At 40.0% G+C, this 24,228-nt stretch overlaps 2 protein-coding genes and 1 pseudogene across 2 annotated transcripts; 2 read left to right on the top strand and 1 right to left on the bottom strand.

The window, feature by feature from the left end:
* The first annotated feature begins 4,936 nt into the window (after nt 1-4,936).
* On the top strand, nt 4,937-6,475 carry LOC145464908 (lipopolysaccharide-induced tumor necrosis factor-alpha factor homolog pseudogene; annotated as a pseudogene).
* Nucleotides 6,476-6,550: 75 nt separating this feature from the next.
* Nucleotides 6,551-18,018, top strand: LOC145464896 (TBC1 domain family member 20-like). The gene is made up of 9 exons (XM_081448702.1): nt 6,551-8,921; nt 9,717-9,914; nt 10,764-10,853; nt 12,323-12,417; nt 14,027-14,118; nt 14,946-15,047; nt 15,270-15,411; nt 16,542-16,732; nt 17,244-18,018. The coding sequence occupies exons 1-9, from the start codon at nt 8,807-8,809 to the stop codon at nt 17,482-17,484; spliced, it is 1,266 nt and encodes a 421-aa protein (XP_081304828.1). The 5' UTR covers nt 6,551-8,806; the 3' UTR covers nt 17,485-18,018.
* Nucleotides 18,019-18,160: 142 nt separating this feature from the next.
* LOC145464893 (uncharacterized) lies at nt 18,161-24,088 on the bottom strand. The gene has a single exon (XM_081448698.1). The coding sequence runs from the start codon at nt 20,237-20,239 to the stop codon at nt 18,710-18,712; it is 1,530 nt and encodes a 509-aa protein (XP_081304824.1). The 5' UTR covers nt 20,240-24,088; the 3' UTR covers nt 18,161-18,709.
* Between the last annotated feature and the right edge of the window lie 140 nt (nt 24,089-24,228).

Raw genomic sequence — 24,228 nt, 5'->3', positions numbered from 1 at the left:
AGAGGAACAAGTTCCGTGAATCAGCGGTTCAGTAATGGCTGATCTGAAGAGGTAATGATTGACCCTTCAGTTTCCACAACTCACCAGTATCGTATTTCCCGTCACGATGTCCAAGAATTTTCAACCAGACGGATAATGAAAGGAAAACAAAGTCATCAACAGGGAGTTGTGTTGACGTACTATCAGATTCTCAAAGCAATACCTTCCTTTTGTTCTTGTTCCTTCTGGCGCCTTTTCCAAAGACCTAACACAGCCATTTTCTGATTCTCACTTTGGGATATGCCCAATGCAATTCTAATCCTCCTTCTGGTCTTCACCCTGCAACCGGTAACATTGATGTTGGCTAACTTGCCACTGTTCTTACATTCCAACGCCTTATATATAATGATACGTTTTCTGCTTTAGAGCCACATTATTGACTTTCGCTTTCCTCAAGCTTTCACCCAAATGCGTCGTGTTGGTTTCGACTTGTGTTCAATGTAGCACAGTTCATCGTAGTTGTCTCACAGCGCTTCCGGTTTCCGTAACAAATTAATTATTACAAGACTGGAGGGCCAGGGGTTCATTTTTTTCTCTGGTCCTGACCCTTTGAACCCCGAGGGGGACTCCCAAATAACAAGGACAGGGGTGCTCGTCGTATTTTTTAGGGGTTAAAAAGGCGGGACCGGTTTGGTACCTCTTAGGCTGTGTTCAGCCCTAAAAGGTCTGCAGCAGGAGTTTTTAGGGTATTGAGCCGAAAAAGGTCAATGTCAATTAATTTGTTGTTTGAGAATTGGTACCTTTTAGGGGTGAAACAAATTTCGAGCCACGCCCACAAAACAGGATCTTTTCAAAACTTCCGACGAGCACCCCCATCCTTTGACCTTTCCCGCATGGGTGCTCCTGACAGGAGTTAAGACTGCAGGCCGCCAGCAGAGCTCTCCAGGTCGCTGAGACGCACGAACCGCCCAGCACGATAAGGTAGTGATCCCACGGAAACCGTTTTGGAAGTAACTAGTTTACTGTTAACGTCGCCTGCGTTGCAAGCGTTCCGTACGAAGAGCTTTTCCGCATTCTGGCCGCGCGTACATTGGAGCGAGAGCAAAAACTCGACGTAGCAGGGGATGGTGGGGTGAATTTTTGCTCTCGTTCCAATTTATGCGCGGCCAGAATGCGGAAAAGCTCTTTGTACGGGTACGCTTGCTAAGCAAGCCACTGGAATCGATAATGAATGTATCAGACCTCGTGCAGACATAACAAAAAAACTTGTGAGTAATACTCATGAATACGCCTTAAATACTCCCGGTCCAGCACCAACCCTACAAACTCAATTTTCTTGCTAATAACACTTCACATTTTGTAAGAGGACAAGTCGTATTTTGCAACAAACCTAGCTCGGCTGTCAGTGCAAAGTAGTCATTTTGTCACAATAGTCATGTCACTCTGTAGATGTATATCTAATGGATTGAAAAATAGTTGTTGTTTTTTTTTTTTCTATTGTGTCATTAATAAATGCAATAGGCTACCTAGCCATGTCGGGAAGGCTGATAGTCTCAACTTTCCTTAGAGAAAGTCGATTTTGAGGCTTTTATAAAAAAGATTGGCCCCGTCCAGGCTACGCCGGAAAAAATTGAAAACGCAGCTTTGTTTCTACGGTTAGTTTAGGTCTTCGACCGTTCACAGTAATCTGTCACGAAAACGGAGTTTATCGAAAACGCTATTCAAACCGGAGGAATTTGAAAACGAGTGAGGATGAAAAACATTTTGAAAACGGAGTTTTTCGAGAACTATGACGTCGATCATGATAACCATCTGATTTCCCTGACCGAGTTTTCCTCCCAAAAAAAAGTACCAGTGATTATTGCGTTTTCAAATTTCTCCAGCGCTAGTGTGGACGAAAAACATCTGACGCGTTTTCAGAGTGAGAACGCCGTTTTCAAATTTCTCCGCCGTAGTGTGGCCGGGACCTTATAAACTATTCTGATATCATATGTTTATCATCATACTCCTTCGTTTCGTGGTTCATTCATGGGAGTATCCCTAGTATGGTGCCTAAATGTCTTTGGATGCCTCTATCTCCATTTTTTTTTTTTTTTTGGAGAAGAGTGTAATAAATAGTTGTTGTCGTACTACGAGTTCGTATACATACGCATGATATCGGCACAGTTTACACATTTTCTGACTGTCAAATTGCCATTACGCGAGATACGTTATCTTGGGTCAGGGATTTTAACTCAGGCTTTTTACGTGACTCCCTAATACTTTTCGATCGCGCGCGCGCTTAGGATGAAAGCTCAAGTAATCTGCGCGCGCTGGAAGGAAAATGTCAGTGTTTTTCGATATTTTATGACGTCAACATAAGCACAAAAAGCAAAACTGACAGTGAATTTTCTCGCGTTTCCTATGGTGAATTTTTTTGAAATTTGGCTCAGTTGTAACTACATACAATTCCTGTAAAATACCCTATTGTTGTTAAAACCTGTCAGAGCTAATCTAATATATTTAGAAGAATGACAAATTACAAAACATTGGAAAAACCGTCTGAACAACCCTTGTCTTTTTACCAATTCAAAATGTCAGGCAATATCATTTCCATGATGTGGCAAAGTATGAAAATATTTCACCGGAGGCAAGTGCAAATATTAAGGAGTTTAGGCCAAAATGAGGAATATATCTGCCTGTCATTAGATGAGATGTTGCCATGGTAACGGCCTTAATCCAAAAATTGACAACCTAAAAATAAGCCTTATTTTAACAGTACCCATACTCGTAAATCTCTACAGGGAAAACTTTAAGAGAAATTAACTAAGTTTCCTTTTCTAACTCGCGCTCTACAGGGCGGGTGTTCGTAAATACTCTAGATCTAGGGGAGCCACCTTAATTAGTTTTTTTTTTTATTGGCAAGTTGACTAAGGATATATATCGCAAATTGAATGCATAATCAAACTGTTGCAAGTCCGGTCCATGAACTTTCGCTTTCCCACGCTATATATACAGGGGTTGAACCAAGGCGGGAGAAGAGATAAGCTCGACTTCCAGCCGCTGTCCAGGAAACGAGTCCTGAGGAACAAAAACTGGACGCGAGAAAGCGGCGGAAATCGAGTCTAGAGAAGAGAGAGACTCTTCTCCCGCCTGGGTGTAACTGCTACTGATAGAGCGCGCGTAGAGGGAAGAATTCAGGGACTGGACTAAATTTTGCGTGATCTAGCTCCGTTTTGCGTTATGCATTGCTAAATGTTCGAGGAAGTTCTTGGATGGGGCAATGAGAGAAATAAAAATAGCCACGCAAATGCATGCATGAGCTATTTTGTACTTCTTAGCGAAATTCCTTTGGACTTGCCATCGGTGTTTAGCGTTTGAAAAGCGAAACGGCTCGCAAAAGTACAAAACCGTTCTCAGGAAGCACTCCAAACACCCAAAACTCGAAAGAAAATCAGGCAGCGTACTTTGATTTCTTAGACACAGGAGGATACAGAGCTTAGAGGGTGGTGAAAAGCGCTCTTCGACGGCATACTAAAGCTGGCAAACTCAGTCGGCAAAGAGATTGATAAACTGTTGGACAGAAATAGAATTTGCCTCTTCTGCTCGCCAACTTTTCCACCAGCTTACTCGTATTTTGGCAAACGTAACTGTCAATCAATCAAAACGCTCGCTCTATTTAGGTGATTTTCGTGACGATTTTTAAAACGGCGGACGAACACCAAGATGAACCTGAGACCACTTTTATATTTATGGAAGAGGTTCAAAATTGTCCGGCTGTGTGGGACATTTCATCTGCAAAGATACTAAAAACAGGCAAAGGGAACAAAAGGCTCGTGGAAGCAAGTTTGATCCATGTGCAAAACAGTTTTGACGGCCGCGGTATCTCGGCGAGCGAAGCTCTTGGACGAGCGTCTTCAAGCGTCAAGGGAGGGATCTCTGCTGATATACAGTTTCGTTCAAACCTTTCTGCAGTTTCTCCACCGCTTCTGTTTCTTCTCCGGTGATTAACATAAATAAGACCAACACACAAGCGGCAACTCTTCCTGAGTGCCACTGACTACGTCAGCCATGTTGCAAATTAGGCTTGTGTTGAGTTCTGACACGAGTTTGACGTGGAGGTACGAGTTTGCTAACTTTTTGAAGTTTGCCAACTTAAGTTTGCCGTGTGAAGGCTGCTTAACTTTCTTATACCATTGAATAAAGACTGAATAAAAATCTGAAAAAAAGTCATGGACAGTAAACGGACAGCTCTACTTACGACCGCTTGCACCAAACCCCGTTTGAATTCCCATTCAAACTCTGTATTTACTTCAGTATTCCCGTAAGCGGACATTCTTGTAAGCGGGCGCGGACACTTGGAGGGCTTACGATCTCTAGAATTTTCCTTTGTCCTCCGTAAACGGCCACTTGAAAGGAATTGCGCCTGACTTTGAAAGATACTTATAAACATTTGTAAAGTGTCTTACTTCTTTTTTGTGGCAGCGAGACTGTTAATGCTAATGTTAATCAGGTGCAGGCGGCAATTATGATTTGTTCTTTAATCCCTAAGGGCCAATCCTAGAACTGCAGTATACGAGTATACAGGACTGTGTAAATGCATGCAGTTATCACCATTTTAACGGCATTGCACAAGGCAATAAAACAAAAGATAAATAATTTGGTGGTATCTTTGCATTCCCAATTTTTATTGTTAGCTGGGCAAGCTCCCGTAGGCGGCCATCTTTACAACTTACTCAAGTGGCCGCTTGAACTATTTTCGTAAGCGGCCAGCTCCAGTTACCGACAGCTTTCTTCGCGTTCTGAGGGGTGTCCGCTTGCGAGGGCTTCCACTGTATGTTCAAATTAAGGCTTGTTAAGAATGCCTCTTTTGGTGGCATTCCAATCCTGAAGTTCCTTTCCATTCCCAAATTTTAGCACGTGGGTGTGTTTGTTGTTAGAAACAGCCCTGTGACGCACAAAATCACGTGACGAAATTCATGACGAAGGCGTTTTACAGGCGCAGAAGGAAGTGCTAGGACTGTTACCAGTAATTCGTGAACATTTTGAGGTGTATTTGTCGTCTTCCTAACTGTGGACACTACAGTTCGAAAGATTCAACCGATCTTTTAAATTTGTTTGAATTTTGTGGACATCTAAAGTTGCTTATCAAGCCCTTGTGAAGACCATCACAGTCGTTGTAATCGATCGAAGAATTCATCATGGCGGAAAAACCTCCACCGTATCAAGCTTCAGGTTATCCCCAGCAAGCTGGTCAGCCCGCTTACCCACAGCAACCGGGCTATCCACAGCAACCGGGCTATCCACAGCAACCGGGCTATCCACCGCAACAAGGCTATGCACCACCACAGCAGGGCTATGCACCGCCACACGGCTATGGGCCGCCACCTCAACAACATAGCCAAAGCACGGCCACCACGACGATCATCACGCAGCCCCAAACTGTTGTAGTGGGAAGTGCTATGTATGGTGAAGCCCCCGTGTCCATGGTCTGTCCTTACTGCACTGCAACCATAGTCACGTCAGTGACATATACCCCTGGCACACTGACTTGGCTCGCTTGCGGAGGGCTCATCTTGGTCGGCTGTGGGGCTGGCTGTTGCCTCATTCCGTTTTGCATCGATGGCATGCAAGATGCTGTTCACAGTTGCCCGAATTGCCGAAGGCAGCTCGGTGTGTTCCGTCGAATGTAGACAACAGACGGAGGAAAAGGAAAGAACAAGAGGTGAAGGAAAAACGGCGGAACGACCATTAAATTTCATTCATTTTGTAGCCTAACAGAACTTAAAAATATGTAAGACTTAATATGTAAGCTTAACATGTCTCTTCCCTTTTCCTTGAACATGCAATCTTATTCACTTAGATACAGTTGAACACACTTGTGTGGATCGCAAAGTAATGCTAAATACTCATTTGTTTTGATCGTCTTTTTAGTCTTATAACTGACAGTGGAAAAAGTGGACATTTCCAAGGTTTCGTGATCGATTTTCACTGGCTTTCATTTCATGCCTGTTTAATTTGAGCTTAGCATGAATTAAGGAAACTTACAAAGCAAAATAGTTTTGCAACAAGGAAAATGTGGTGAAGCATGCATGATTTGGTACAATATAGCCTTGTTCTGTTATTTAGTACATAATCAAGGTGTTTCAATGTTTTGTTAAAATGATTTTATTGAATGTTATATGTTAAAATAAATATATATCTTAGAATATAGTTGATTACACTGTAAGTAGATTGACAGTTATTATAATGTTATTGATCTGAAGGCAAAGCAGAGAGATAACTAGTGTAAACTTTGGACTGCAATTGTAAGTAAATGCTGTAGCTTTCATGACCCAGTTGCTAGTTACATGTAGTAAGCAGACACTGGTAATACATTGGAATATTGCTGAGGTACTGCTGCTTAACACCTGTTAATTTTAAGACGAATCATAAATGAACACATTCGTCTCTAATATATTATTGTTTGGTGCAAAAGTAAAAACAAGAGTAAGTAAATGTCCCTTTTTTTCTGCTAGGAAGTCTCATTTTTTTTTTTTTTTTTTTTTTTCATTCATTGAACTTTTGTGATCAGTACCGTATATAGCACTTTTGTGGAGGTGCAGTAGCCTCATGGTTGGCACACTCAACTCCAGATTGAGCGGTCTGGGTTTGAGCCCTGACTGGGGACATTGTGGTGTGTTCTTGGGCAAGACTGCACTTTACTCTCACAGTGCCTCTCTCCACCCAGGTGTACAAATGGGTAGCAGCTAATTTTATGTTGGGGGGAGATAACACTGCAATGGACTAGCATCTCATCCAGGGAACAGAAGAAATACTGCTAGTCCCTTCATGCTGCAGGAACTGGGATAATCTCTGGCCTGGCTCGTATGAAGACTTAACCTATATAGCACTTTGATGCTGGACTATGATCTATTTAGTTTGATTTGTACCTTTGCATCAAACAGAGCAATGTCATGAGTATTTCCTTTTTAATCTTTATTGAAAGCCTCTTGCTTGTTATTGCCCCTTGTTGATTAAATTCTTCCTTGGTGATCTATTAATATGTTGCTTCATTTATTTGAACATAATTTTTGCATATTGTTAAAGTGTGGTCAATTTTGTATGAAAATTTGTCACTTTTTTATGCTCTGTGTTCACCATGTTCTGATCTGTTTTATAATTGAACTAAATCGCCGGTAGCCGTTACTGTTTTCATTTGTTTACATTGAATTTTGTGTACCCCTCGGGAGCTTTAAATTATAACAGTGGTATATAATTTTTGAGGGAGATTTTGATGCTCTTCATAAGAATTCCATCGGTCTTATTAATGACCAACTAGCTGTATTTCATTTTTCTGAAACTTTCCTTTTTGCACATAGTTGTCATTGGTTGTCCTTGTTATAAGTTAGTTGCAAAGTTGACTTTTTTGCTTTGTCATCATTTTGGATTGGTTGACACAAAGAGGTGACAATTTTGTGTACTTTGTGAAACATTGGAAATGATTACTAATCATGCATAGTTGTCACTTTTTACTTGAATGTAGTGCTCATGGATACAAAAATTGTCTCAGATTAACTGCTAAAGTACGATACAAATGCAGAAATACACACAGAAATGTATCATGAAGACGGTATACACCCACTCCATTCCAGAGATGAATGCTAATACATCTACATTGTCAAGCTTAAAATGGGGGAACCCAATGACAAGAATTGATTCATCTGGCCATAGTCTCCTCTACTAACTATGATCTGGCAAACATGGTTGAGGGCTAGATGAAGTGAAGACAAATTTCTAAGATACTCTGTCATTGATATATTCATTTGAATGCCATGAAGATATTTAACCGTATAGACAGATTTGGCAAACATGGTTACATCCTGGTTGCTACCTAATTCAGATCATGTGATGACTCATTTTGGGAGGTATTGTGCAATTTGTCACGTGCAACTGATTACAAACAGAACAATATTGTAAGCCCCCCTTCCCTAAATTATTTGAATCATCACATGACCTGAATTGGGTCAAGGTAGCAAAACTTTTTCCTCCTGCACCTCCATTTCCTTTTCGCTCTTTCTACCCCCAGCCCCCTCCCCCCACAATCGCCCGTCTCACCTTGCCAACTCTGCAACGAGAAGCTGCAGCTGCATGTCCTTCTTAGCCGGCAGGGCCTGGGTAGTCTGGGTACAAAGAAAAGGTTGCCCTTTACATGGTTCATAGAGGGAAATGGTTACGAAGCCCGGCAAACATTAAAGGGACAAACAAAGAGCCCAAGATTTGTGTTGGAAGGTCCATGACTGTGCACAATCTTTTGTTTTGCACTCATACACTATGCATGAATTATGTAACCAAAATGCTTCTATTGGTCAGTTTCTCAGTCAGAAGTAAACAACTATAGTGTTTTGCGCAGGGTCAAGGTAAAAAAAGTGAACAAAAACATACAACAAAGAACTTTGTTGGATTCAACGATCAACTAGCTGTAGTCAAACTGTTTTTGTGAAACATCGACCAGTGGATGGTTTTAGGAAGGAAACCAGCGTTGAATTAGTGAAAATCTGAGTCTAAGAAGCTAGCCAATCAAAGCATGTGCTTTCTTCATCGTGCCGAGGCCCCGCCGGCTAAGAGCAGGTGGAGTGTATACGATACTGCAGAAGTTTTATCCAGCGGTATATTTGAAAAGATACAAACTTCACAAAATGAAAGTTGCTGGGGATGGGTTTGTGTGGAGATGTTTTCGCCAATTTCGTCGTCAAAATTTATTAGAAAACCGAGGAAAAAGAAAACGAACTCCATGATTATCAGTTTGCATGCGATTTTTTTCATCATTTGAGAGTTTTGGGAGTCGTACTTTGGTGCGTTGGAAAACATGGCCTTGAAACAGGAATCTTCTTCCTACACTTACAAGAGGAAGGCTTATGTTGGAAAAATGAAGAGACAGGCAAATCAGAATCAAGGCATCATGGCTCAAATGATGTACTACAGTAAGTAAATTCTGTTATTTCAGTTCTTGGAAAAGGTAAAGAGCCGTAAAGTGTATGTTACGTCAATAGGCCCTTTGCAGCTGGGGTCACGTGACCAGATTTTTCCCATAAAATTTTTATATTATGGGCTATAACTTAAAGAATGTCAGAAATGGAAAGAGCGCATCGAAAATACCAACATGGCCAAGTTTGAGGCCCCTGAAATTAAAGAGTACGTTTTAAGTTGTAACCCATAATTTTATGAAAACTAGGTCACGTGATGGCTTAGCTGCAAAGGGCCTATATGTTTTGGCTTGAGATACTGTAAGCTGGGAAGGCTCGTCTTACTTTATTGTGACCACTAAAATGACCTTAATTTACTTATGGTAGCTCAAAGCCTATCCTTCAAATACTTTCAACAACACAGAAAGTTTTGAGTATCACTGGGAGGGCAATTTTAAAACACGAAATGGCGAAATGACAAAATGTCACTTCAGTGAGCATAAATAGTGCTCAGGTTAGCCTAAATATCACTGTCTTGATAGTGGCTAGCCCTCAAAAATGGTAAAGGTTATAACCCTTACAATTATGTTGTCTTTGTCAAACCAATCATCTTGTCTTTGTCCTGCTTGTTAGTTTTCTTGTGGTCTTGCAACCCTTCTTCCCATCATGAGATCAGAAGAAGAAGAAAAAGAAGATTTTGTGTGTGTGATGTGTCTTTCCTCTTCTCCCTCAACTTATGATAATTATTATATTAAATCACCCACATTTACCTTGAACGTTATTGTGATTATTTTTTTTTAAATTTTTTATTAGTATCAGAGGCACGGCTCCGTGGTAAAATCAGGAGGATTACAGATGCTTTAGAAGAAGATCCTGTCGATGTACAAACACTGAAAGAACTATCAATAACAGGTGATGGCCTCATCACTGTAGACTTGAGATGTAAGGTCTGGACTAAGTTACTGAATGTCAATGCATTTGATGTTTCAAGAAATCAGGAGAAAAAGAAAGGTAACTTTGATGACCTTTACTTAACAAATGAGAAGGCTTGACCTTGCTTTGTAATGCAGAGATTGAAGAGACGAAAGCATGAAAGAAGTGTAGAGTTAAAATATGCAAGCAGCAGACAATTTTTTCCCCTTAACTTCTTGAGTGTTCTCATCACTTAATTGCATGCTTTAGAACAGAACAAAGCACAGTCAAGCCTATTTCAGTTTTTTTATTATAATGCATTACCTTTGCTGAAAACTAGACTGGTTTCAACAAGGTTAAAGACTCATTATTTTGGATTACAGTGAACTTTGATCCACAAAATGACAGAAAAGCAATAAGTCAGGGTTACAGTGGCAAGGCCCTCAGGTGTATGAAGCCATGAAGTGGTGTAAAATGGGACTGAAATGGGAAAATTATGCACAGAACAAAACTGAACACATGTCCACAAAATGATATTTTAATATTGCACCAATCAAATGCTTTAAATATGATTAGCAAAGGTCAATGTTAAATAGATATCAATTTATTGTTGAAAATAACTCTTCAGTCAAATGCTATGGCCCAGCAGGTTGCTTCTAGAAATGAAGCAGTGTCTCTCTTGGCAATTTTTCAGTGTGTCCTGGGTGTGCGGGTCCAATATTTGTGGGACCCTGTGTTTGTTCTCATAAAGGATAGTGTACACTGTGGACTCTACTCAAGTCATTTTATTCAATACAATTCAACCATTAAGTTGGTTAATTCAAATAATGGTATTTGTTTAGCCCTATAAAATGATTGCATGCCCACTTTTAAAGCTAGTTTTAATCTAACTTAACAACAATATTTACATGTACTGCACATTGTGACAATAATATCTTATTTCTTTAGACAATTCTGAGTCAAAACAGTTTCATGCACACAAGTATTGGAAACAAGTTAACTTGGATGTTGATCGATCACACAGAAGGTTTCCAGCTGGTAAGTTAGTCATTTTATGCCTGTTAGTGTTTTGTTTTTTCTTTCATCCCTGTGGTCTAGGCAATGACAGTGTAACTTCTTTTTTAAGCAATGACTTGTGATGTCATCGCTTAATGCTGGCATATGACGTTCCTTTGGATAAATGATGTCCCACTTATGTCACGCACAATTTATCCTGAAATCGAAGTGAGGAGAACAGGCAACTAAACCTGTTTCCTTGCAAACCACCATCTTGTTTTTCGGGATCGAGTGAAATTGTTTTTCGGTGGCTTGTATGGCATGGCCAGGGTTCTCCCTTGTTTTTAGTACAACAGGTAAAAGAGCATTCTAAACCAGTAAAGCAATCAGGTGAATCGCAGCCTTGTTTATTAGGTCTGCTCTGTACATTACATGGAATTCAAATCAATGTAGGTGATGTGCTTTCCAAGACAGGTGTTTCTTTCTCAAGTTGCAAAGCCACTTCATCGCCGATGTTGTCATTTCCTAATAAAGACATTTTATTTGAAAAGACCTCCACCTAATATGCATTACAGTTTGCTAATTTTACACCTTTGGCTTTAGATGTCAAATGAAATCAAACAGTATTTTCATTTTTAAGTGTTTTATTTTTAAGTGTTTTAGGCAAATGCCACTTCTGGGGTATCCTCGCTGTGCTTACATGAATTATCACTACAAAATCAGCAGTCATCTCTCAAAACCAAACGAAATCGCTGCATATTCATTTTCATTCACATTCTGGAAGGGTTTTATTGTCAAGGATTCTCTCAAAACGTCATCTGAAAATATATTTTTAACACTTTTGACCTGAATGTGGAGCATTTCGTGACAAAGATAGTTTTCGATCATCACACATGAATGTTGGTCAATTTAACAACACCAGTTTTCTAAAGCCGATAGTTAGGCGGGAAGTTCATGGAACTGTAACTGTTTCCACTCGTGACTTCTTACCATTATGACAGAGAGATGAGAACAAAGTTCATTGTCACTTCATTGTCAAACTGAATGTAAACAACTACCGATGCACATGCGAAGAAATGACATCTGCCATGATGGAATTGTGGCAGAAAGCCTGCCAAAAATTCGCAGATCTTGCCTTGAAGTTCGAAAGCCACAGATAGTACTTACAAACCATAGCCTGCACAGTTTATCTTTTATTTATTCTTTTACAAGGATAAAATACTGATTATGTCAGTGAAACAACTATATATTTTTTCTTGTATTACCTGTTGAATTTTCAAGAATTGCAAGGGATTTTAAGCGGTAATGAGTGGTGCTACAGGCGGTAAATTTTACCGGTTACCGCCTGAAAAGGAGAACACTGCATGGCATTTCAAGCTACTTATGAATACAAATTCACCTACCCTGGATCCAACCCATGGCTGATGCTACCTGAGTATGGTTTGTATTAATTTTATTATCCACATGAATATAATAATAATTGACAGATTGTTACTTTTGTTGTGAATCAGAAATGAGAGCAAAAAGACGTCATGCACTTCAAGAACAACTTGTCAGAGTCATCATGAGGGTGTTATGCAGACATCAGGATCTCCACTATTATCAGGTACATATTAAAATTTTGCAAGACAGCAGATTTTAGCTGTACGGTGTACATGTAGCATTAAACAAGCCAGGTGTTCTTTTTGTCATTTAAGAACCTATGTCACAATAATGCTCACACAACTTTGACTGACCCTGGAAAGTCTACTGGAAGGTTGTTATTTTTAACCAATGGAAATATTTTGACTCTGTATCACATGCTGCCCAGAGGAAATGTGCAGCGTTCTTGTGTGGCTTTTTTAACCCATTGACTCCTGGAGCTTTTTGCCAAAAATGCAATTTTTTGGACATTTTGGAGATTTTCAGGCTGGATATGGGCCAAATTAGCTCCAATCTACTCGAAAAAATTGCAACATGACAGCATGCCTTTCTTTCCACTAGCATCACATTTTATTACATTTTCGCTCAGGCATGTGCAGAAATCAAAATTTTGATGAGGTACGTCTTTAGGCTTTTCGATTTTTTTATTTATTTTTTTTCGCCTTTCCTTTTTCTCCTTTTCTTTTCTTTTTGCTGCAGTGATTGACCTTCTACTGGGCTTGCTTTCAGTTTAAAACATTCTGAGAAAGCATCATTGAGACAGGCAATTTTTGCCACGGAGTAGCCACATTGTAGCAGCAGGAAATTTTGCTCTGAGTTTTTCACTCAATGTTTTGAGCATTTTTGTGCATATCTCAGGCTCCATTGGGCCAATCACTCTGATCTGGGTATCATTGGAAAGATCATTTCCTCCTGCAAAAGTTGAGCATAGATGATGCCAATTTTGGTCAAGGGTGATGATGTCAGAAGTGGAAGAAAGGCCAAGGCTCATCATGGCCGGTTATGGCCAGCACAGGAGTCAATGGGTTAAAGAAACTTTTGTCTAATGCGGAGACCTTGATGACTTGTCTTTGGCCCCTTGTGTGGAATGAGCCACTTTTTATTAATAGCTTCTTTCCGAGACAGCAGATTTCTCTGAAATTTTACAAAAAAGTACAAAATACGCAGTGAACATCCTCCAGTAGTGATAACCAACTACAACAACAACAATAATAACAACAATAGCTTATTTGTAGCTCGTCAAAATAAATAGAGTATTCATACTTGTACAATATGTTTGATGAAAAAAGGTTATGATCGTCACCAGTCCTAGCTCTCCTCTGGGAGAATAGGGCCATAAAAAGGAAAAAAGGTAGTAGGGCACCTAACATAACCATAAGAAGCTAAACTGGTTAGGTGCCAATTAAATAATACAATAATTATTCAAAGCTTTTTGTCATAGTAGAGATAATAAGTTACAGTGTAAATAAATAAAAGACACATAGACTGATTAATTAATAGAAGTTGTAAACTACAAAATGAGTTATTGCACACTAAAAGGCATAGAAAAGACATAGGAAAAAATATACAAGGACAAAGCATCAAAACAAAATTGATGAGTATGTTAATATACTTTCAAAGTTCCCACAGCATCGATGGAAAATAATTTTCTTCACTGATGCGAAAAAAATTAGACCTTAGGTCGGAAAATCAAATCACTGCCCCTGTGCAGAAGAGTGCAATAATTTTTGAACAGCAATTGTGCTATGTACAGTTATATATTAACCAACTGTTCTGGGCTTTTAATTCTCAAGGGCTACCATGATGTCGCAGTCACTCTGTTGCTTGTTGTTGGGGAGGATCTAGCCACAGCTCTTCTTGAACAACTTTCTCTTCATCAGCTTAGGTAAAGCATCCATACCTTATTATTTATTTATTTATTTATTTATTTTATATTTATATATTTATTTATTTTTTGCTTCATTGATTTGATGATGAACAGAACTCCAAAATTCCAGACTTAAGAGCATGTTTACTCAACTGTTGTAGGCAGTCAGAAAGAGGACCTAAAATAATTAGTTGGGACAGGCAGGGGTCTCATTAATGTTTTCATCAGGGGGCAACTGGTTTTGACAGGCCGGGAAAACTTTTTGACTTGAACGTCTTTATAAGAAAAACGTTCCCTAGATGGTCAGACCAAATGGGTAAAATCATTCTCACAGCCAGTCAGTTTGCCCAGTGTTGTGCACTGGGCAAACTGATCAGCTGTTAGGATGATTTTACCCATAGCCAGCCCTTAACGAAACCACTGGGGACAGGTATATTCTATGTTATGCCAAGGTATCCACACTGCTGAAGGTTATCTTGGTATCTGTAACATTAAGTGATGTGGAACATTTCTGCTCCCTGCTGGATGGGATACTAGCCCATCACAAGGTTATCCCTAGCATTAAATTCACTGGTACCCATTTATACACCTGGGTAGGGAGAGGCACTGTTAGAGTTAAGTGTCTTGCCCAAGACCACAACACAATGTCCCCAGCCAGGGCTCAAACCCAAACTGCTCAAGTAGTTCAAATGTCACTCTCCATTGTTTGTATGTGGTACTAACTCGACAGAAATGTCGGACAGATTTCCACATTGACCTTCTTCCCCTCACACAGTTGAAGTAACTGGTATAATGAATTTGAAAAATAACATATCTGGTTGTATTTTTTTTTCTACTGATGCAAGGGATTTCATGGAAGGTACAATGGAGAAGACCAATGAAATGCTAGCATTTCTACATCCCATTATTGAGGAAGCTGACCCAGAATTAGAAGATTTTCTTATTAGGTATGTATTAATCAACCATCAAATTATATTTATTTTAACCTGCTTGTAGTAAAGTACAGTTAGCTCAAATCATGGAGGAGTTTTTCTCGTTCCGCTGACAATAAGCCATCTATGGCCCTGGGTAGAGAGGGGCACTCTGATGAAAGTCTTGTATCCATTAAAACAGAAACTTTGCACCCCTGGTGACTTTTGTCCTATGTTTTTTTTTTTTTTTTCACCCAGATCAGAAGTAGGCCAAGTGTTTGCCCTTAGCTGGCTGATCACATGGTATGGTCACGTGTTGAAGGACTTTACCACTATTGTTCGTTTGTATGATTTCTTCCTGGCCACTCATCCTCTTATGCCAGTTTACTTTGGCGCTGCTGTAAGTTTGTGTGTTATTTTCTTAGACACTGCTGCAGACTGTTTTTTCTACTGTTTCTGTGGATTATATCAGTGTAACGTAACGTAACGTAACGCAATATATTGTGACAGGTAACGAGAGTAACGGAAAGTATGCCTTAATTTCATACATTCAACAGCGATTTTCTCTCTGGTTCGTTTCTTGTTTAAATCGCTTCCGGAGGGTACTCAAACAAAAGCCCTTCACAATGTTTTTAACATCAGTCTGAACTAGGGACCTAAATAAGGCAGGGTATTGATTTAAGAGTCAGGTCATAAATAAGGTAAAAATCACAGATTTTGGTCTTAAATAGGGTAAGGGTTTTAGAAAGTGAGTCGTACACCCCCAACCAATTTTTCTTGGAGCACCTCCCCCGGGAAATCAGTCACGTTCACCACAACAATTGGAATGCCACGCTTGCAAGGTAGTAAAAGAAAACTTGGTAAATTAACGTCTCTTATTGTGACAGCAAATCTCACGATAAATCAACCAAAACTCTGAGCCAAAACCGTGCAACCGGTATCAAGCGCAGGAAAAGTCACATGTTTCGGTCAAAACTTTTTTTTTTGAGCTGCAAGTTCGTTCTGTTGGTCTGCATCGGCGGGGAAGGGAGTTGTTAACGTAAATTAACCGCCGTATCGAGTTCTTGAAGGTGATGACTTTCTGAGCGTTACCTCGCCCTTAGTCAGAGCAAAATGGTGGATTCTGGGTTATGTGTATGTTTATGTATATAGCGGACAAGGGTTTTCGCCGATCGAAGAGTCAGGTTGTTTTTTTTGGTAGACACGTTAAAGATGACAGTAAGTCAAAACTGTAATTTCATGCGAAACATCAGTTCAAACTGTAGTTTCAAGCGCGACACGCGTGCGCAATTGTGGCCTGTCAGCAAGCGAATATGACACAAGAAGAAACCTGATCAAATTTACGAAAACACGATTTGTGTATTCAAATAACATTAGTCAGTGTCGTTTGAACTGAGTTTTGAACCAAATTTAAAACTCGACAATCGACGAAATCAAAAACTGGAATACTAATTAAAATTTTAAAAATTCGTTAACGAATCATTATAACTGTTGATCAGTTTAATGTACATGTCTTTATTCTTTAATTAGCTTGTTATTCGGCGTCGTTCTGAGGTGCTGAATGGCGAATGTGAAATGAGCTATGTGCATCATCTGCTCTCTCGTATTCCTGATGATCTCCCTGATTACGTGGAGGAAGTCATCGCCACAGCACACTCGCTCTTCTGTAAATATCCTCCTGAAAAACTAGCTGGAGCTGTTGAACGTTCCCTTAAAGAAAGGTTAGTGAGATCGTTCCATGAATCCTAAGTTTCTCCTTTTCTGTAACATTTTGAACACGAAATTTAAGACGACATCCGGTAGGAAGTCGGGCAATTTAAGTTTTAAATGGACAAAAATATTATACCACAATGACTTGAAGTATTTTACAGTCCTTTTTGCATTTTCTAAAAGCTAAAGATATAAACAGTCGCCTGAGGTAACACCAAAAACAATTACCCAAGGGAACTCGGGAAAATAAATTTCAAAGTTCAGAGAAATCGTGCAAACACAGGTAAAATTTTATCCTCAGTTTCATTTCAACAGTACTTTCAAGTGTTTCATACGAAGTTCAAAATTCGTTTTCGAAATTTGGTGTTGCTAGGAATGACTTTATTTTTAGAAGATATTTAAAACAGTCGCACAGAAGTTTGCAATACGATGTAAACAACCTCGGTACAAAGTTTTTGTCCACTTGTTACTCGAACTCGTGGTGGATTCCTTCCTAAGTTGCTTTTTTTGTTTTCATTCTAGCATGGCCGTAGCTAAGCACAAACAGTTCTTACGAGACTTAGAAGATCAAAGACCCGACTCGGTTTTAAGACAACGAAGAAAGCAGCTGGCGCTTTACAAAAACAATGAGCTTGAAGTCTCACCGAACTTTCAATCACCGAATCAGACAAATGTTTACATGAAGTTTGCCGTATGGACATTAACGGCTTCTGTGGGTACCGTGGCACTGTACGTGCTGAGTTCTGCAAAGCGGTGGATATGATAAGAGTTACCTTCTTGATAGAGGATGACTCAATCCTCGAGAATCCTCGCGTGATACAAATGCGAGTATCGTGGTCACGCCAAGCGAGACACGCAGTCCTCGCATTGACGTGCATTAGAAAATTCCAAGCAAATATCATCGATCTTTGAACCCTTTATGTGGTTTAAGTCGCCCGATCTTTTTTCAAGTAAAATTGCATTTGGAAACATAATACAGCTTGGGAAACAGCCGGTAGCAAGGCTTTTCGCGTTCGCGCAGAAATCTGATAACGATAAAATCAGAAGGGTGATATTTTTCCCCGTCTCCTCAATACGTTCCCTATATGAAGTCGTTCTCCGATTAGAACAACTAACTTATCTTACTACTGATCGGATTTTTCGAGTTTGTGGTCAGCCAGAACGTTAGTCCTGCAGATTGCATGAGGTAATTGTCACTTGCACATAACTAACGGTGGTCGCATGCTCCAGTTAACTCAAAAACTCAAAAAAACGAATAACGTCCGTCGGATATAAATAAATATAAATAAATATTCTAAAAATGTTAAAAGTTCATATTTGTATTGAGAAAATAAATATGTTCCTGTTATTGTTGTTGTTAGATTTCATTCCTTAAATGTGTTGTCTGATTTGAAGAAATTATCGTTCCGCTAATCTTTTGCTTACATCAGTAAAGCACTGAAACAATCCTGTGCTTTGTGAACAGACTATTTCCAACGATGGAGCTTTACTTACAGCACAAGGGTGTTGAATGGATTCAACTGCCTTTAAAATACGACTAAAATATGTTGCCGAAAGATGCAACTAGTGCAAAGCGCGGTAAAGTCGCTTCAACCAATCACGGTTGTTTTTGGTTTGACCGCTGATTGGCCGAGGGAACAACCTCTTAGCTGTGATTGGTTAGTGCACACATGTTACACGCTTTTCTTGACTGTGATTGGTTAGTGCAAGCATGCTACGTGCGTATCCCTCGTATCCCTCGTGAACCATGTACACAACTCAGCCAAAGCCAAAAAAGCGAACAAATGATTATTTGAACAAGTTATGCGTTAATTTTGTAATAAATTACAGCCCTGGCTACGTTTAACAAACTAGCCATTCAAAAAAATACTATATATTTTGAAAAAATAAATAATAGATAAATTCTATTTACAGCCGTATCAAAATTTAACCAGTAGTGGTAATAGAGTTTTAACAAGGACGAAAACCAGGTTACTATAGTCTTAATGCTACTGCACACAAGCGTCTTTCAAAATGTTCAGAGACAAGTCAGTGAAATCTTCTGCTTGCGTTTTAGTAGTGACATGTGGAAAATAATTTACAGCCCAGTAAAGCTTGCCATCTACAGTGAGGATGTTGTGCCCGAATGTAGGACCCATTGTGGTCTCGTGTACACCAAAATACAATCCGGCAAACTTGTACGGACTTTCTTCGCTTTGATTTGTTTCTTGTGCTCCATAATTATTAATATTAAAAATTTGGCTTCTACGACCTTCATTGTATTTAAATTCGGTCATTTTACAGTATGTTGGAATGTCAATGCACTTGTAAAACTTGAGAAGGTTCCTGTGCTTTCCGGAAACCAGTTGAGTGTGCACCTCGCGAGTACACGCGCGTGCAAACTCCCAAAAACCTTGTTCGTCACCGGGATCGACCAGGGGTATTGGAATAGATAACGTACTTGCACTGACATAAGCTCCCAGTGCGTCGTTGTTCACCTTTGGCTGGCAATCTTTTCGTAAGCTGATCGAGTAAGTTGAATCCACGCAGACGGGCGTCTTTATGTCTTGTTTCGGCTGAAGAATTCGCGCCATCGCGAGATGCGTGGAGGCAGTAATAGCCCCGTGTACCGTGCACTTGTTTTCTTTACAGCTCTTTATCAGCAGCCTGGTTTCTTCTTCAGACAGGTTGCGACTCAGAAGACAGGTTCTCTTGGACACCAGTGGGTGTGAATTGGCAACAGGAGGGCAAACTGACAGATATTGATTCGGCTCTGGTTTGACAAAGAATGTTTTAACCCGCTGCAGGACGAAAAAGCTTGAAAACAACAGTCTCTCCAAGACGCTTGTTTTTACAAGATCTGATGTCAGTGCTTCCACAGGAGGTCCCAAAGGCAAGCTGTTGACTTCAACTTCTTCACCTCTCTGTAGAGAAGTTAAAAATTCCAGCAATGTTTTTTGAAGCTCGAAGATGGAAAGCGCGTCACAGGTAACATGTAGAAATGTGAATACCAATGCATTTCGAAACTTTCCATTGGCTAGTGTTTCTTTTAGTAACCTGACGCGCCACAAAGGCCCTGTTTCAATGTTGAATAAAGCACCGTTTATTTCTGCGTCGAAGCCTTCCTCCCAGTTATCAGCCGTTATCCCGTCAAATACTTCAAAGTCAACTGTATCAGGGCTGTCCATTTCTTCAAAGAACGCTTCACTGCCTCTCTCGTTGATTCGCATCCGTAATAAAGGAAACCGCTTGGGAAGAAGACGGAGCGCTTTTCTAAGGTGATCTTGGTTCAGTTCTTCTTCAGAATCCAGCAGCAATACAGAGGAAACAGTCCCCCAGTGATTCACTCTTTCTCTTTCCAGCAGCACCTGCTCTAACAAGCCCAGACGCCTCGATAGTCTATTGTTATTCTGCAATCGGTGGACGGTAGAATTAGACGTATTTTTTCTCTTCTTATGAATCATAAAAGCGATCAAGGCCGCTGCGACCAAAAGACAAATGACCAGAGGTATAATAAAGGAAGCGAGCATAACCAACATGACGATTTCAGCAGTAAGCCTATTGTCTCGCTACTCTGACCTTCTTTCTCCTATGGTTTCCACAAAGTGACTAGTAAGGCAATAACGTGCCGGTATTTTATAGCTATCGGACGTTCGTGATAAGTGAATATCTAATAGCATTTGTTAGGGTTGACAAGTGTAATCCCCCCGCTGTCAGTGCGTCATTTGAGTTGCTCGGTCACGCCATATTAGGCGATTCATTCCTATAGCTGAAACTTGAAGAATCGCCCTAAGATTAAATCTAGGCTATATATCTGAGGTTCTTTCTTGCATTTTTAGACCATCAACAATCTTGGAGAGTTTCTTTCCTCTAGGGTGTCGTACATACCGTAATACAAGAACGTTTTTTTCGGTGGTGAATGGTTTTCAACGCGTCACAAATATGATTTTCAAGTCCATGTTCAATCATTTCCAATTTTAGCCATTTAGTGGCCCACGCACGGTTTCCTAACGAAACATTTGTGGTTGTCAAAATAACACTGAAAAAGTGACGAGATCAACTGCGTCGCAGAAATATTGCAAACGTCACGCTATGACAGACAAGTTTTTTGAAATAATCTAATTGACAAAGGCTTGGTGCAGGTGAAAAAACAAACGCTACTTTTTTTGTGGGGTTCTATCTGACATTCCATCAAATTCAAACTGGGAGCCGTTGAAATGGAGGGAAATCTCAAGATTCAAGTGAAATGTCAGGATGTCATTGGAAAGATTCGCAGGGATGGCAAAAACTGACATTTAATTTTCTCAGAAATGTGACGTCACGGAGAAAACCTCTTTCAGTTTTGATTAAGCAATATTGTATCACAGAGTGGATTTATTGTTCACTGTTAATTGTCTCGTTCGGAATAGCCTAAAAATAGCGTGACGTGAGCTTGACGTGGCTGAAGCGTTGATGGCCAGGTCACGCCACGGGATGTTGTGTTGGTCTTTGTGACATTCCATTAAATACAAACTTAGTAGTGTTGAAATGGAAGGAAACTTCTTTTTAATGGCCTGAAAACGATACAGAAACCCAAAGGAAATGCTAGGATTCCATTGAAAAAGTGTGTGGCAAGTTAATTGAACCGACAGAAGTTACACAGCTCAAATAAAATTTGCCCATTTCGACATTGGGCAAAAATCCCGGAGAAGGGATACCCCCCGGCCTCATATGGGCCATAAAGGTATGCCGTGGCTCCAAAGTATACGGTTTTGAGCCGAGTTTGTCTAAAAAGGGTATGGTTTGTGCACTCTGGTCTTGAACTAGACTGCAAAACAGTCGTATTTTTGCGAATGCGGGCGACGGTCAATACTCGAACGAAAGGTCTGAAGCGAATGTAAAAACAGCGAGGGAGAATGGGGAGAGCGCCCTACCGGCGTGTGAGGCTCGCGCGCTTCAGACACGAGGATCGCGCTTTTGGCGCTTCGCGCCTTCCGAAAACGTCCAAAAACGACTGTTTTGCAGTCTAGTCTTGAACTTGATCGGGTATGTTTTTAGAAGAAGCTACTTCCTTATCATTACAACAAGACCATCAACATCGTGCATTGTACAATTTTGAAGCCCAAAAACATATAAACATAACCTTAAACAGTGCTCTGGACTAGGGAACTGATGAAATAAATAAACAAATAAACAAACAAACAAATAAATAAATAAATAAGCTTTATTAAGCTGTCAAACCATGTAGCCTGGGAGAAACCCATACTAATAAGAGGACACAGATTAATACAGAATACAAACTGATAAGAGTAAAATATCTACACGTAAGAAAGGTTTGAAGCAGGGTATTGATTTAAGAGTCAGGTCTGAAATGGGGCATCGAATAGACCTCGATATATTAAAATTCAGCCTAACACAATAGACTTCAGCACGAGGCTCTGGGGAATAAACATCACAAACTCTGTAGTTATTCCCTAGAGCCGCGTTCTGAGGTCTGTTGTTCGAAATTGGTCCATTGGGACGGTTCTGAAATAGGGTAGGGAAAATCGAGAAAGTGAGGGTTTTAAGAATCTCGCAGCACATCCCCTCCCAATTTTTCTGGGAGTATCCCCCAGGTCAAACTTCAGTTTAGAGTATCTCAACTTTCATCATCGAGTGAGACAACACCAACAACAACAACTTTATTTGCACCCTGAATTAAATTAAATTTACAAAACAAAGAATAATAAAAAATAAAACGAAGTGCATGGCTGCCCGAAATAACCACCATAGGCTAATGAAATTGGGCAGCCATTCTTAGCGTTTTAAATACAGTAATTTTTTATGGTGTCAGGTACTTAAGACTTATTAAGATAACAAATACAACAACACACAAACAGAGACAAAAGCTAGGTCTAAAATAAAATAAAATTTAGCGAAAATAGTGAGTGCCATGTTTAGACAAAATTTGGCAACAGTCGAGAAGAATAACATGACACAGGTTTTTCTTTGTCTATGATTGTTTATCAAGAGCAATCCTGTCATTTTTGTAAACGTTTATTTTCTGTTCATCTGTTTTAAAAAATCTCAGGCATGTTGAATAGCACTGAGAAGCGCTAAAAGATATGGATACCTGACGTACGGAGGTTAGAGTCGCGCGGAAATGTTCCACCCGCCCACGCACGCTGACGATAATGCGTGGGACATGTGTGACGCACTTGTCTCCACGCGAGTATGAGTGGTTCGATGATACTTGTGAAGTTTTGTAAGCACTTATCTTAGCTCGATAAGACGAGCGGATTTGCAAATTATGGGGCGTGCTTCCAAAAACAATATCTCGTAGACAGTAGCGTCATGTGGATCACGACAAAATTGCTCTCGTATTAAATAAAACAGCAGCTTTGCATCATGTAGGTATACATCCATTTATAGGATGAAAACTGCATTTTCAAGATACAGTTAAAACTCGCGTATAAGAACCTGGATTTTTCTAAGTTAGCCTGAACAGGCTCTGAATGACAGGTTCTTATGTAAAGGGAGTCTAAATGAAGAATAGCTTCTTAAAATCCAGGTTCTTATACGACCTTATACGCATGTCTTACAGAGATCTCCACAGAGGTTTTATAAAAATGGAGGCCGGTGCCGAATGTTAGCCAGATATAGCTTGATCCCAAACGTCTCATGGCGTCAATATTTTTCGCAACGCCCTCTCGCAAAAAAAAGCCTCGGACTTGAAGAATCGTCGTCTCCCAAAATCATGAGTTTATATCCGCCACACCCGAAAACTAATCAGGATCGAGCAACTTGAGCTACACTTAGATGGGTCTTGGATGGTGACGGCGAGAATTTCTCGACATGCGGAAGACTATCGAGACCTCATGGCTTGACAGAACTTAGTTCTGTTTGAAAAAGAAAGAGTGAATCGCTGGAGGACTGTTTTTTCTGTGTTGCCCTTGGATTCTCAGAAAGAACCGCCCCCGGGGAACCGCTAACTCAAGATCACCTCTCAGTCTTGTTCCCACACGGCTTCCTTTATTACGGTTGCGTATCAACGAAGAAGGTAGTGACGCGTACTATGAAAATAATGTATTTCTTATTTCTTTATGGGATGCTTGTCATAAGCGAGACTAACTCGTGCTTTCTGACAGTACGTCTTTAAAGCTGTGTTTTACTATGGCTGTGAACGTAGTTTTGTTTAATTTCTCTGTTAATTAATAAACGAAACTGAAAGTGGCTTAGTGAACTTGACATTCTCACATATTAGTCTCTTTGTAGCAACTGAATCACAAATCACTGAATCAATACTACAGCTGCCCTTTAAACGCATGTTTTCACTTCATCCTGAAAACATCAATTGCTAACAACAGTTCTCTACTGAACTACCCTCACCAGGACAATCAACTAGACGAACTACATTTTTTTTTGCCATTTTCTGCTTCCCTTCTGACGGCTTTGGTGCCTGTTTTTTCAACAGTCATGTATAATACTTACTGTAAAGTAATTGCTATTTCTGTGAGCATATATACTTCCTTAGAACAATCTGTTACCGTTTGGTGTTACAATTTTTCCA

The sequence above is a fragment of the Orbicella franksi genome, chromosome 13 (genome assembly GCF_964199315.1).
Source record: "Orbicella franksi chromosome 13, jaOrbFran1.1, whole genome shotgun sequence".
NCBI lineage: Eukaryota > Metazoa > Cnidaria > Anthozoa > Scleractinia > Merulinidae > Orbicella > Orbicella franksi.
This window is presented reverse-complemented; position numbering and strand designations above follow the sequence as displayed.